The 16,338-nt window shown below is 35.8% G+C and overlaps 1 protein-coding gene across 10 annotated transcripts in view; it reads right to left on the bottom strand.

Annotated features, from left to right (window-relative positions):
• LOC142344563 (uncharacterized) overlaps positions 1–16,338 on the bottom strand; it is a 74,023-nt gene that overhangs the window by 51,857 nt on the left and 5,828 nt on the right. For 2 of the 10 annotated variants that reach the window (XM_075396332.1, XM_075396333.1), the window contains exons 2-3: positions 9,112–9,762; positions 8,766–8,861 (exon numbers count right to left, since the gene is read on the bottom strand). In XM_075396332.1, the coding sequence (XP_075252447.1) occupies positions 8,766–8,861; positions 9,112–9,762 (747 nt within the window). Of the gene's footprint in view, positions 1–3,530; positions 5,707–8,765; positions 8,862–9,111; positions 10,234–16,338 lie in introns of those variants that run through there. The other 8 variants (XM_075396329.1, XM_075396330.1, XM_075396328.1 and 5 more) reach the window with 7 other exon arrangements.

Below are 16,338 nucleotides of genomic sequence, written 5' to 3'. Positions count from 1 at the left end.
CAAACTCAGGCAAAAACCGAAAAATCAGTAGAGAAGTGCGCGAAGAAAAGGTCGAAGCCATTTGAAAATAAAAACTTTTCTCCAAAAATTTTACCTGTGATCCACTGAACGTCTTCTTTAAGCCAATAGGAGCTGTCAATTTTAGGATAATGTGATAAAAATTTCAAAAGTAACCAATAATGAGGAAACGTCCAAAAAAATTGAAACCCTTTGAAATCTTGTGTCATTGAGGTCATATTCCTAAAAGTTAGAAGATAAAACCGCCAGCTAGATCAAAATTGGTTGGAGTTCGACAGAAGAGGGTGCTGTTATTACAGAGAGTGACGTACAGTTCACTATAATAAGTTTATGATTGGTTAATGTTCGAAAAAAATTTTGAAAAATTAATTTTAAAGTCTTAAATGCCATTAGCTGTCCACTCAAAGCACTAGATCTGTTAACTTATATCTCATTACGGAATATATTGCACTGTTAGTCAATGAGTCCATGCCATAAGACTCCAAAAATTAGTAAAACCTCAAAAAGAAATTCAAAATTTCATTTAAAATTACGAAAACTCAGAGTCGAATTTAAAAAACTTGAGCAATTCCTTAAACGATTTTTTTGTTCATTGGGCTTCATTCGACTGTAATGGAGGTTTTTCATTAACAAACCTTGATATGAAAAGTGACTTGTCTCTAGGTGACTTAAAAAAGCAAAAAAAAGTAGAAAAAATTTATAAAAAAAGAGCTCTCAAATAGATTTCAAATTTTTTTGATATTGAAGCTCCCTATAAGACCAGAACTAGTCTTTTTTACCGCCTTTAGTCTATTACAAACCCAAAATTGCTTCATTTTTTGGCAAGAAATTTAAGTTTGAAATACTATTTTCACAGAAAATCTTAATTTGAAGAAAAGTCACACAAAGTGAACAAATAACCCGCGTTCACACAAAAGTTCAATCCCCGATAACTCCTCGAAAAAAAAGGAAAATCAAAAAAATCTTTTTTTTTATTTTGACTTCTACGCTGGACCAGCTTTTTAATGATATCATTCACATTACTCTACGATGAATATATCGATCGGCCAAAATTGACTGAACAAAAAAAACCCATTTGAGTATATAGTTCCTCCCCCCACAAGTGGGGTCGGAACACAAATGACACGAATTTTGCCGTATTATTCATTTGTCTATTTGGTAGAAAACTCCCGCTAACTGAGTTCGGCTGCTTAAAATTGTAAATGAAAGAAATTTAGATCACGCAAAAGGTCAGATGCGTAAAAAAAAATACGAAAAGTCGAAACGATCGAGCGAATATTTAGCATAAGACACGTTTGCATAGTTGCTACAAACTTCGTTCGATAGCAATTAACAAACAAACCCGGCAGATTGCCGGAAAATAGCCGCCGTTGATTCCAATAAGCATGATTGGGATTGAAAGAATAGAAGATATTGAAAAAAAAAGATTTTTGTACAAAAAACATTTTTTAAGTCCGATTTATTTTGATGGCATTTCGTAGTTGAACATAACGTACTTCTGTTTCTTAGAGAGAGGCTACAGGGGCTACTATCAATACCAATAAGCATTAGAGATGGTAACTAAGACTTATAGGAACGACGTTCAAATAGCGGGCATCTAAAATTGGGCTTTATGGGTTTATCCCGTTTCTATTTCTGACTTCAATTTTTTTATACCGACTCTGTTCATTTTGAATTGCTTTGCTTAGCAACTGATGTTCAAATTCACTTTTAGCAGAATGAGAGAAGAGAGAAACTAGCCTAGAGAAGTCAAAAAGATTTCACGCAAAATGTCGAAAAAGCGGCAAAATGGTAAAGCGAAAAAAAAGTTTGACGAAGTAAAAAAAAATACGAGCGCAATAATAGCCGGGTGAGAAGATGAGGGCGGCTATTATTCATTCAAATTAAGACATCATTGATTTTTCAAAACAACAGTACTTAGTTAATAATACTTAGTCTTTAAGAACCGCCTTCACACCTTGAAATTGTCTCAAAACAGTTTCGATGAATCACATAGTTAGAGACTAATAGGGCGTAAGTCTCTAAGAGAGCTGCTCGGTCAATTAAAGCCCTCCGAGCGCTATTGTTTATCCCATTTTGAGTCAAAATGAGTCAGACGAAAAGTCGGTCCAGCGAAAAATTGCATTAAAAAGACCATAGGACTAATATAATTGCTACAATCTTCGTTTGAGAACAATAAATAATTTATAAATTCATCTCTTTATATTTTTTCACACTTGCAATAAAAAAATATAGCAAAAAGATGCCAGAATTTATACTTTACACAAACCCGAAATCCTTTTCATCTGGATTTAAATTTTTTTATAACTATTGGGGAAAAAACCTATAAGAATATAATTTAAATCGATAAGTTAATGATATATGAATTTATTATTCGGACTTCTAAATTGTCATACTGCTCAGCAGCAAGATTTTTCTCGTAGCCATAAAGTACTTGGAATCATCCCACCATCAAAGAAACAATTGTTCCAAAATGATTTCAGCCTCTTCATCAAATGATTATCGATTAAACAAACAGAACAAAATGCAACGATAACCAACCACATATCCGCGATGAGCTTGCAAACAAATAGCATGAATTTACAAAACCACTCTAGAAATACTTAAGACGGTCAAGCAAAAAATGCATAAACGGCAGAAAAACTTCGTTCTGAAGTCATTAAAAACTGCAAAATTATTTACACTTCAAACCTAAGTGCCCCTGCAAAAGAATGAATGTTACATCGCTACTCGTTCTTTAACTTTCACTCATTACTTCAGCGGTTTCAGAAAAGATCTTTTAAGAAGCCACTGTTGAATCTCTGAATTTGTTAACAATTGCGCAGGGTACTTTATAATGAACTATGTTGGAACTATCTGAAACATGCACAAAAACGACAAGCACTCTTGCTATATATAGGTGAATCTGAAATTAAAACTACAAACTGCAGCTAGCCAACATTGCGAAATTCGACTCGATCTCAATTGACACAAAATGATTCAAATACTGAGTATACTAATTAGTATTCGGATAATCCATGTTCAAACGAAACATGGTAAGAAGAATCAAATAAATGGGGCGAAACGGATATCCAGACCATTAATTTATAGAATACGTCAAAAACATTTGGCATCCTTACGATGTTTCATGTAATTACAAATATCTCTAATTACCGTTCCATTCATTTATTAAACGATACGTCAACATTGGTAGTGAGTGAACTAAGACGGAAGCATCGCAATTCCAGGACTATAAGATGTTCAAGTTGAGCGCATATTTGATCAAGCAAAAAAGATCACTAATGGGGACACAGACCTACGATAACTAGACAAGTGTGCTTACTCACTGTCATTCAAATTAGGACGCTATCAAAAATCACCAGTGTAAAACGCCAAATTTCAAGGTTTCTGTATCTGACGCTATGAAAATTTTAATCTAGTACAAAGATTTTCTAAGTAAACAGTCCCATCAAACATGTTGATCCCGAATAAACAAAACTTTTTTCAACTTAAGGACAGCGAACACGACTCACCTCAGCATCCTATTACATTGCCAAGTAGTTTTGGCATATGTTGAATTGCTACTGTGCCTTCTTTTAATTGCACTCAAACCCATCATGGTTGTTCTATGGGGACTTTTCGGGCTGAATTTGGCAGCCGCAGCCGCAGCAGTCCCAACTTGCAGGTTAATAAATGGATTAGTTTCACTTCTGGTTAGTAGCACCCTAGTACTCTCTTCGTTATTACTACTAGTGCCGCCATTATTACATTCGTCATCGGCGCTGTAACTTTCCTCTAATTCCGAACTTTCAATTTCTTGCTGTCTCAGCTGAACGCCAATATTAGACGAGCAGTCTAACTTGGTAACTAAATGATCTCGTTTCAGTTTGGCCGGCGGACTTGCCAGGTGGAAAATAACACCATGCGCTGATGGTGAAAATTTGACCTTATCACCGGTCATATGACCTGCAGACCAGTCCTGAAAGTTACACGTGAACGAATTAGGCCGATTTGGATTTGAAGATCTCGTAGCTCGCATCTGGGTTGCCACAATCTCCGAGTAGAGACCTTCAAAATTAGGGTAGAACTCTTGGCCGAGAAGAGGGAAGATTTCACAAGTAGCGCTTTCTGTATCTTGAGAGGATGAAATGATTTGAGTAGTGTCTGAACTCATAGAACTGTTCGTGAACTGATGGTTTTCATAGTAAGCTTCAATTGGGGTTGGCAGTTCTAACTCTTGGATACTTTTATATATGGGACTGTTAGCAGTTGAACTGCAGCAAACTCCCATAATGACAGTGGGCTATTGTTATTTTGGAATAATCATCAGACAACAAAAATTCGCGAACTTCGTACACTGCCTTTGATTTGTTTATTTTCTTGAGGACAATTTAAATTCACACTCCATCCGTCATCTGATCCAACAAGACATTGACCAAAACCCTCGATAATAAACAAAAAGTAACATGATTATAGAGTACCAAACTAGCGGGTTAAATCATAAGATAAACAAGATTACGTGGTTTAAAACAACGTAGCTTAGGGTCTCGTTCCAGTTCAACTTAACGGTTTCATCGGTAAATAAAGCAATCTCTCTTAGACATGGTGTAACAATAGGGAGACGTGAAATCTTGTTCAGAGAGAAACATCCATCATAAGTCCCATACAAGCCATTGAAATTTCAGTCTAACTAATGTGTTAAATGTGAGTAAATCTTCAATGTTCAGTTTTCAGATCGCAACAGTTGGCCCATAATCCAAAAAAAACATACGTTGGGTTGCATATGTGATTGATATCAAAAATCGGTTAATTTCAGGGCTTTCCGCATAACGACGAGAAACAGTTGTCAAAATAGAAAAATCAATCACTTAAATCACCTATACAATCAGTTGCCGCCCTATTATGGTCCTGAAGAATTTGAGAGTCTAATCAGCGAAATAACTTTCTCTGGTGTAAGTTGATCATTCAAACAGAATGGCCCAAAACAATAGTCACCAAACTTAACTGCAATCTCAGCGTGCTACCATAAAAGAGAATGGCTCAGTTTGAATACATACTTTTGACACACTTTGATTGAGCGCAAACACATCCAATGTAATATAATAGAAGCAAATTGTGAAACATACAACAACGCCGTTTCTGTACCAATTGTTATCAAAAAGCCATAAGCGCAAAGTGATCAGTAGATAAACACTGTTTGTTTCATAATATCACTAGAGAGCTGCCTGATAAGTAAAAGATGAAACCAAGAAACTGCTTTTCTACAGTTATCTAACTATCAACAGTCGCTTTTTTTACGGGAATCGTGGCGCGAACCGGCAGAACTCGATAACATTCAGTGAACTAGACATAACTTAACATATAACATAACGGTTATGTATTCTCCCTAACGATAATTCAATTGGTAAATAATGCGAGCAGCTTATTGCTTAACGGCTCTTTGAACTGCAAATCGAGTCAAAAGATATAGCAACACCGGTTTCACTACAAAGCGCTCTCTCTCTCTCTCGCCTAGTTTGATTTCACAAATCAAATATGGCAAAAATGTATGTTGAATATTCGATTTGTTCAAAGCATCTGCAATACTGTGCTCAGGTATGCTATACAAGAGATATGCAGACAGGTAAAGCGATACTAAAGTGAACAACTAACTCCACCGTTCGATGAATAATCAGGCAGGCGGTGGATTAAAATGGTAAAATGGTTAACTAGGTCGCATGGCATATTGTTAATATCTCTTAATACCACGGACTTTCACTAATCCTATGGTAATCTCTTTTCAGGGTTACTAGGTTAGATAGAGAGCGAGAAGAGGTTATGCACACATGAATAACAATTGACGATAATGGCGCATAGGTAGGCCGTTCCCCAATTTCAACCAGCCAACACTTAGTCAATCTAACACGTTCAACCGAGGGAGACCCGCTTTGTCCCCTAAACAGCCCAGCTCTTAATCACCATTTCCGTCCATAGTATGAAAACCTCACTCAAAACATGAACAAAGCTGAGCGACAAAGCTAACGTTGTCAAAATCAATTCACAAAATTGCAGCACTTCGATAAGACTCTATAAATGAAGACTGATAATTTCATACTATACAAGCGAACAGGGTCTCATCGATTATTTCATGGGTTTGGATATATTAAATATTTGCCGGTTTGGACATGTTGAAAAATGTATATTACAAGGCATAAATTGAAAAACTGTTTAAAATACATGTGAAAATATTTTTTACAAGGTCGTGCTTCTGAATAGTCGTACATGCACAACGCTCAATTCATTTCCTTGGTACCATCTAGCCAAGGCAAAAGTAAACGTGCCAGCTAACAAAATTAATTTTGAACATAATTGACAGTCGACGTGTGAATTGTTCGCAAATGAGGCTTTAGATCCTCGTTTGGCTGATTAGAAAGCGCAAATAAACTCATCAGTTAATTGCAGACCATTTAGTTCATTTAAATTGAGTACGAAAACCACTCTGTGAACAATTTTGATCTGAACTTCAGCAGTAAGTTGCCGTTAAAGAGTCCGTGTAATTGTGCTCAGTAGCTTAAAATGTTCAAAAACAGCTATTTAGATCACACAATAATCAAGAAGTTAAGCATACAAATAGGCACTCGAAAAGATAGGCCGACACGGCCACTCCAACTGCTACAAAATTTGTTTGAGAGCATTTATAAACAGAGTTCAAATTAAATGCAATTTTGGTCCTTGAGCCTTTCAACCATAAACAATTTCACAGCAAGCAATGCAGTATCTAATTATTGAGCGGAACTTCTCAGAAACAAAGCAAAAATAAACCAAATAGACCCCAAAAACTTGAAACCGAAAAACCGAAGACACATCTTTCGGTGTCAAGACAATATACCCAATGCAATTATACCCAATGCCAACCAACATACCCAATGTCATTATACCCAATTCATTGTGATATTTTTGTTCAATAATCAGACTACAAATTAGTAGTCTCTATTACGCGTAGGTTTTAACGTACTTAATGGCCATGGTCATGCCTCAGCGCCCCGTGGGAGTAGATATGAAACTACACAACCGAAAATGGGATTTAATTATCCGCTTGAGTATGTTAAAACATACGTGCAATAGCGACAGCTAATTTGCAGTCGGATTATTGAACGAAAATATCAAAATGCATTGGCTATAATGGCATTGGGTGTATTGTCATTTAACCTATACTTCTGCTGAAGCATGATAATAATTAAATAGTTTTGGTAGGTACCCAACCAAAAATAAACGATTACAGGCAAAAATGTGTACAGAGCATCAAATCAAGTGGTCCCTGAAAGCTCCTCGCCTGTTTTAAAGCGCCAAAAGAAATTTCTGAGAATTAACAAAAATTAAATATTTTTGCATTTGCATTTAGGAAAAATTTGATCTGTTCTCAAAGGATGTTTTAAAATAATTAAGCCGATAATTTATTCCCATGCTCGGCTGTGGTAGTTTTATATATTAAGCTCAGGGAGCGCTAAGACATGGCCATGGCACGCGAGGCACTGCCAAACGCGCAGTTCTTAAACAGTCAACTGGGGGTTAATTTCCAGGGATTAATTTTCCTTGGGGTTTACTTCTTACCAAAAATTCAGTTGAATTATTCCCGTGGTTTTTTTCCCAAACCAGTCTGTCAAGACACAAGAAAAAAGCCTCTATAAACAAATATAACAAAATAACCATAAAAACCAAACCAAATCCAGAACATTTTTCCTTGAGAAAAAGTAGATAGATATATCGGTGTCAGGACAATTTACCCAATGCCATTATACCCAATACCAAAATATGCAATGCCATTATACCCAATGCCATTATACCCAATGTACTTTAATATTTTCGTTCAATAATCCGGCAACAAATTAGCAGTCGCTATTACCCGTATGTTTTAACATACTTAATGGCCATGGCCAGTGAATAAATTATTATGCTTAATGGCCATGGCCATGCCTCAGCGGCCCGTGGGACTTGATATGAAACTAACACAATCGAACATGGGATTAAATTATCAGCTTGTTAAACCATACGTGTAAGAGCTATTGTCTGCTAATTAGTACTCGGATTATGGAACGAAAATATCAATGTTAATTGGGTATAATGGCATTGGATATTTTGGCATTGGGTATAATGGCATTGGGTATTTTGGCACTGGGTATAATGGCATTGGGTAAATAGTCATGTAGCCAGATATATCTTAAGCAGTTTCAAATATTGCAACACTAGCGCAAAAACACGAAAACCAACACTCAAAAGAATTGTCTGACATTTTCTAAAAATCTCTACAATGTACATGCACACCACCTGTTCCTAAATTGATAACTCCAAAATACTACAGTGACTTGAAGTAGTAGTAACAGGATCAAAATCCAAGAATTAAATGTACATAAAACGGAAAGACTAAAATATCAAAAATTCTACAACTCTAACGTTAACATTAATGTATACTTTGCACTTATCACATTCTTTATCACAAAAATCCTCTCTTAACATCGAGCACAGGAATATAGACGCGCAACATCTATTTTTTTTTAAAAAAAGCAGTCCAAATCATTAAGAAGTTCAAGATTTACTACTATTTTAACAAGCTTAACCAGTATTGTTATCTCAGTTAGAAACAGTAAGATGAAAGTAAAATATGACAAAACTGGACAGAACTGGAGGAACAAATCAATCTGGTTACATAACTTTGAACAGAGGTCAATTTGACCGGGGATTAGTTACTTCCAGACGCACTTACACAGGTCATTATCCATTTAGAAACCTACCCATAGATGTTTATGCGTGCTGTCCATGGTTCTTGTCTGTTTAGGTCAAAGGCGCTGCCGGCTCCCGAGCCGAACTTAAAGTGCGTCGACTTGGACCTACATAATCATTGTCATGTTTTCAAACTGTTGCAAATCACATGTAAATTTGAATTTATCACTTTAATAAACTATGCACCCTCGAGTGAAATTCAAACACAAGCTATGAATCCGTAAGGCATAATTGATTGGCATGCAGAAACGAAAATGGTACACAAACCTTAGAACTAACATGCGAAAGGCTTAACCTAATACTCTTAAGCAACACTGTTAGATGTGGTTACGCTTCAAATTATATTAAAGATCATACCTGTCAAGCTTCTGCTTCTCAAGCGTAGAGCTGTGCATCTGCTGCAGGTTGGTAGTTGAACTAGTTCGGATTCCCGAAGTTGTAGAGCTGCTATTACTATTGTTCAGGCCACCTCCCAAGTTATGATTCACGACCAGGGGTGAGGGTCCCATTCCGTTCGGACCTCCATTCATATGCAGGTAATTGTCGTTCGTCAATGTATGCTTAATTATTCCCACGCCTGGGGACGGCGACGCATTCACATGGTTCGCATGACGTAAGTTGGATGTTGAGCTACGATTGGCCAAAAATAATGCCGAATTGTCATTGGTCGAGGAGCCCAACACGGAACCAAGCAGCAGATTGTCGTTCGAATCCAATGCTAATGATGGTCTGTGATGATGTTTATGATGATTGCTTGTTCTCCCACCGTGTAATTTACTTTGACTACCCAAATGATGTGAATTAAAATACTGCGAATGACTTGACTGAAGAGGAGGGAAGTTGTTCGATGGGCTCAGCAGGTCGCTAATCGCGGATTCTGCATTGGTATTGGTTCCTGATGATTCTGAGCTCTGATTGGATAATCCAGTTGGAGGGATTTGATTGGTAGCGGAGGAGTAAACTGAATTGAAGACCAGCGATTCATGAGATCGCGACAGCCAAGACGGTCTAAAGAAGTGCGGAAAACATCTTTCGATCAATTTCCAGGAAGCTTTTAAAGGCTTCCGCTGAACAAGAATTTTTCTATGATCTGCTGTAAGAACTTGAATGCCAGCACTTTTTGCTGAAGCTCGCACTGTGCTATCTGAGTTTTGTGATCTTTCAAGAGTATCGTTTGAGGATAGAGTTCGGCCGGAAGCCGAGCTATTCAAAAGATCTGGACGACTTTGCTTTGAACAGCTGTCGTAAAAAGAAAGATCTTCAAAAATGCCCAATTTTTCCATAGTTAAGGGAGCAAAATCACAAGTAGAATGAAAAGAGGACAAAGTGATCTGTTCTTGGTTCATTGCGTTTGAGAAACGAAAGGAAAGAATGCTAAACAAAACGCGGTTTGAAATCTGAGAATATTGAAGCTTTGAACAAAGCTTGTATAATTTGTTCTAAGACCAATTGTTTTAAGGCCAAATAAATATTAGCTGAGAGTGGTAATGCTAAAACATTAGATCACAGCAAGGGACAACAAACTATATCGCAACTGGCAGCATTTATGAAGTTCTCTCGGTTCATTTCCAGTGATATAAAATTCAATTGGATTCCAGTTGAGCATGTTAACATGATACCATAAATATGCCTTTTAAAATCTTCACATAAAATCCGAAAACAACTTAAGCAGATATAAACAAACAACAAAAAATTAAGTTTAAAAATTGACAATGTAGCGCGGAAAGACGGGGTAACTGACGCAAAACAGTGAACTAAAAATATCTAAGAACAAAATAGAATTTTATGATGTTCAAACACATCACACAATTTTGCAATCTCAAGGCTGGAATTCGCAAATCCTTTTAATCTGAATCGATTGTGTGGCTTTTATTGATCTATTTTAATCTAATAAAACTTTCAACGTCAGACGCCAAATGTGCTTGAAAAAACAACGTAATTTATTTTCAGTTCAATACCTTGATAAAATCGACGGCTTTAAAAATTCATACAATGCCACTTCATTCAAAATCAATCGATTTATTATATATTTTCTATTTTTGGTTCCAATACAGACCAGCAATCAAATTCTGGCTATGATAGCATGTATTTTTGTGAGCGATACTTAGTGAAAAACAAATTAAATACAGACTCTCAGGCATTAAGATCTATTCAAGTTCAATTAAAGCATAATTTTTCGAGCTCTCGAGGAGACGACAAAGTTGAAAAATGCATTTGCACGTGAAAGAACTCGTTAATTCAGCACTTGTGAAAATCGAGCAATGTTCAACCACTACCAACATAAATTCCTATTGTTCTGAGAATCATACATTACCATCTGTTCCTTGCATTTTGATCGGAAACAACTAGAACCATAAAAAGGCATTATTAGACCACTAAAATTAAGTAAAAGTCAACACTTACTCTTCGGCGAACAAATCTGAAAACGGGTATCAAAAAATCAATTTTTTAACAAGATTTCAAAAAATTTGAGCCTTGTCGAACTTTATGCCTAAAAGCAGAGCAAACTGACAAAAACAAATTTTGAGAAATTGAATTGCTCCTTTACACATTTTGTTCAAATCATGATGGCGGATAAAATTCTACTAAGAACCTCAGAGGGGCAAATTATAAATTAAGATTATGAAATTAGTGCCTATATTAAGAATCGAAACAAACCGAACGTTCGTAATGTTAAAAGTGTTTCTATATCGCTTACTTCATGCGAAGTTTCAACCACAAATGGTATAATCATATGCAGGTCAATTCTTTCTCCAGATGAGAAATAATTCTTAATTGCTCAAGTATTTACAGCAACGTTATTTAAGAGCATCAATCGAGTCATTTATAAGAAAAAAGCAGATACTGTATACAATAAGGGTTTGAGTTTCGACTTAATGTACATAGTAACAACCAACATATCAATCTGAATTGTTCCAAAACTATTTTACGTCCTGTTTCGTTTTTGGTTAACAAAACAAATAAGGAGAAACAAGTCAGCAAATGCACAACTAAAGATGAAGAAAAACAAAAAATGTGGATGTTTAACAAACAAGGCGACTCGGTAATGTAAGATCGCACATAAGGTTCCGACCCCGCTCATCCACAATTTTGGCATGATTGTCTGCCAGATGAGGAACATAGAAAAACCCAAAAATTCAAGTATTAAAAAAAAAAATTGGTGTATGAACGAAAAGATAGCCTTCAAAGCAAATAAATTAGTGATGGAGAAAAATAGTGAATTAGATTGATGAGATGTGAAAATATTAAGAAAGCGAGTCACAACGAACACCAAAAACAAACAACAACAACATAAATTATTACATCAAAAACTTCAGGTCCGTTTTAAAAAACAAAACCTAATAGCAAAGTCAAAATTGCGTCAGATAGTACTGATATTAAACAAAATAATTTGTAATTCACCAGAAAAGAGATGGGACTAGTCAATGAAAAGGATTGGTAACAGTTAGACAATAAAGAACAAAAAGAGTAAAGTTGAAAAATTCGCTTATTTTTTTTTCAAAACAATTAAGTTCAAAGTAATGAAAACCACTAGAAACCAACTAAAAACCCCATAGGTGTACGATTACCAATGCTTCTATAGAAGGAATTAAGAAGTGCCGGTATTCAATTTTTTATGCGGTTACAAAAAGAACAACAAATAGACAAACAAAAATCAATTAAAGCTTGGCAGAAAACGCTTTCGAAACCGTAAAACCATACTATGGCCATCAAAATATGTTCGATTGCACTTTTTGCGAGCACCGATAAGCGATTATCTGACCTCTCATTAATGAAGATCGGTAACAGGTAGAAAAAATTTTAAAAAAAGTGGTGCAAAGTAAAACTTCAATTTTTTTCGAAAAAAAAATATTTCCAAAGACATGAACGCCATTAATTATAGAATGAAATATTTAAATAGGTTCGTTTATTCTTCCAAGCCCCTGAGAATTGCAATTATCCAGAATGTCTTACGTCTACAAAAGAACGTCAAACATGGCAAAATCAAAAATTTTTTTTTTCTGAAGAACCCGTGTCGAAGCCAGTAAAGTCATAACGAATTCTCCAAAAATATCAGATTGTGTGACACCAATACCCTTTTGAAACCTTCTTTTGGCAACAATAATGTCATATTTGGCCTGTAATTAACGAGACTAGATAACAAACAGACAAGAAAAGGAACAAAATTGCAAAGTTAGGTGTTTTTTTTAATTTGGAAAACAATTGTTTTCAGAGTCATGAAAGGCATGAGCTATCTACTAATATCAGAACATCGGCTCATCTATTCTTCCATAAAAAGCCAATGAAACCGGGTCATTGTACCGGAAATTTCATACGACTAAAAGACAAAGTAAAAACGAAAGTTAAAGACAAAATTTTAAAAAATCAAATAAATTCTTCGAGAAAGTAGTGTCGAAGCCGTTAAAATCATAATCTATATCTTCAAGGATTTTAGTTTCATCAATTGTGCTTTATTTTGAAGGCCCATAATGTGATATATGAACTGTCAATAACGTGATAATGTTATAAAACTAGAAAACGCGAAAAATGGGCAAATACCTAAAAAATAAAAAAAATTTAGTATCATATCCAGAGAACTATAACTTAAGGCGTAAAACCGTAAAAATGATTAAATTTGATTTCATAGAAAGAAGAAGCATTCTTTCATTGCTGAAAATAAGCTACAAGTTGACCAAATTAAGAGAAAAATAGAGACAACTTCAATAAGTCATTATTTATTTAAAAATCAAATTCTTTTAAAAGTCAGAACGACCATAAGCTTTCAAGTAATCAATTAGATACAATAATGTGGAGCTAATTAGGAAAAGATCATATTTTTTATAAAAACGACCGACTGCTTACCATCCGAATTATTTTTGGATTATACCAGTCCAAGATTGGTCCAAAACTAGCCCTGCAAAGGCTGTTTGTCCATTAGGAACACTTAATTATTCGAATGTTATAGATATTGATATTTTATTAGTTAAAAATCAAAAATGCTGCGTTTTTGATAATCAACAAATAAATTTAGCAAAAACGGCAAATTTTTAGTTACCGAGCACTCTCGACGCAATTTGAAGTAGAAAAAGCCCCCCTTTGAGTCTACAAAGATTGTGTTAGTGCTGTTTGGGTCTGGAAACTTCCGGAAACTGTGAATAAATCTCACCGGAATTCACTCTATTTTCTCAAATTTAAACCTCGATAACTCCCTGTAAAAAACGAAAATTAAAAACGTAGCTGGCAGATTGCCAGAAAATAGCCGCAATAGCTTCGTAGATCTGCAGTAAAAAAAAAAACAGTAAAAAGACAGACCAAAAAAATTTGTCTTTTCATTGAAGGCTGATATGTTACATTTTGATTAAAAATCTGTATAAGCTTTTGATGCCTCTATTAGCTGCTCTCAAACCTTCATTTAGAGTGACACAAACCCATTTGACCTTATCTCTTTGAATTAAAGTAAATTGAAGTCAATTTCAAAGTGAGGAAGTCATTTTTGACAGTGAGGTAAGTCAAATGTGACAAAAAACTTAATCACGCAAGGAACAACAAAACTCGCTCCACTAAGAGCGAAAAGCGACGTCACACACGCACTTCAGTTGAAATTGCATGAACGAACGAACAAAAAGCAGATTTGAAGTGGTTGTGACGTCATGTGGTCGTAACAAAAATCGTGACGACGAAATAAACATAGCAGGACACGTCCTGACGTACAACTCAAAGAATTTTCATTGACTAAACAGAAAATTAGACCTAGAACGGACTATGAATGGAATGGAAAAACCATTTAAAAAAATCCGATCTAAAAATCGAAAAAACAGAAAAAATCAAAGCGAAATTGCCGCATGTGAACAAAAACCACTAGCGAGAAAGCGAATTTTTGTTCAAACACCGTTTTCTCACTCTACTTTAAATTTAGAGCGAACAAATTTGACGCCGCAAAACCACTCGATTTTTTGCTCCACTTCCTGTTTCGGCGTGACCAAAATCACCACTCCAATTTGACTTCAAAAATCATGAAAATGTGTGAACAGATCTTAAAAAAAAGGACAGCGCACCAATACAATTCAAATTCTTTGAATTGTAAAAAACCAAGAGAAGGCCAATAATAGCCCCAGCTATTGCTGTGCGGCTATTAAAAATGATTTTAATTCCATATTCTACGCTGGACAAGCTTTCTAATGATACCAGTCTCAACCCTCTACGATGAATATATCGATCGGCCAAAATTGACTGAACAAAAAAACCGACTTGAGTATGCAGTTCCATTCCCTCAAGAGGAGTCGGAACAATTATGTGTATTGGGACAAATAGTAGGCTCTCTTCAAAATCTGAAAATGATTCAGTCTCCTACCTACCTTATCGGATTCTATTGTGGGCAATCATTAAGCAACTATGACAAGTTACTCCAAATTTCATACAAAACCGAGCTTCAATTAATTAGGAAAAACCAAATTTATGCTTGCTCTTCGTAGTTATCTTTTGTTCTATTATTCTATCATTTTTTCAACGTTCATGTTCAATTTACATCAAATACTTTCAACTATCTCTGGTCCGAACACGTTTTGAGAGGCAATCATTGCTTAAGAACTGAGCTCTGATCAGAGACTATACCTAAACAAGCACAAGACTTTAATTATGGTTATAATATATACATTTCATAAAAACCGACGTCTCCAGCAGAAAATTCAATGAAGTCAAATCAAAATCGCAAGCCATTGCTTAAGTTCGGCGGCACCATAGATGAAGTTTGACAGTTATTTAAGAAACGTCTGAATCTACAGTTGCTATTCCTTTTCGTAAAGGGACCGACCACTTGTTAGCGGTTGGACTCTTCGTCCTGATTGTTCTGATCGGAGGCAAGGGACTGCAAATGAGTCTCTGGGCAGAACAGAAATCTTTTGACACGTGACAGAGCCATGATCACCTACTCATTTAAACAAATGGCCAAAAAAATTTTGCTCAGACTCAAGTGCGCTCGACATGGCCTCTGATAAGACCCAAGTGCGCTCGATACGGCCTCTGATCACACTCAACTGCGCTCGGATCAGCCTCTGATAAGATCTTTCAAACTGAAATGACCTCTGACCAGACATTTCAGACCGAATTGACCTCTGATCAGACCTAAATCAGACCATGGCCCAGACTATTTTGCGCTCGAACTGCTATTCAGACCCTGTAATTTCGGTCTGGGAACAAGCGTATGTGCGTTTGAGTGGGTCTGATAATAGCCCAATTTGGGTCTGGACCTCAACCTTGTGCAGTCATTTTTTGGTATCAAAAAATAGTGCTATAGAGTATTAGTGTATGTATAAGAAAAAAATACGTGTATGAAAACAGAACTAAATATAGATTACTTCAAAGGAACCCAAAAGTTATCTAAATCTGCAAAAACTGGATGACAAAAAATTTCATTTCTGTGTGTTTGTGTACAAAATGTGTTTGAAATATCTTAAGACACACGACCATTCACCATTTTGAACAGCTATGAGAACATTCGAATATTACAAACGTAAACCGACAAAAGTCGGACGAATTGCTCTCGATTTACAGGCGGGGCAATTTACTAGAGCTGGCGTGTAGGCTACATAAATTTTAGTGTATGCG

This window comes from Convolutriloba macropyga, chromosome 8 (genome assembly GCF_964194025.1).
Source record: "Convolutriloba macropyga chromosome 8, txConMacr16.3, whole genome shotgun sequence".
NCBI lineage: Eukaryota > Metazoa > Xenacoelomorpha > Acoela > Convolutidae > Convolutriloba > Convolutriloba macropyga.
This window is presented reverse-complemented; position numbering and strand designations above follow the sequence as displayed.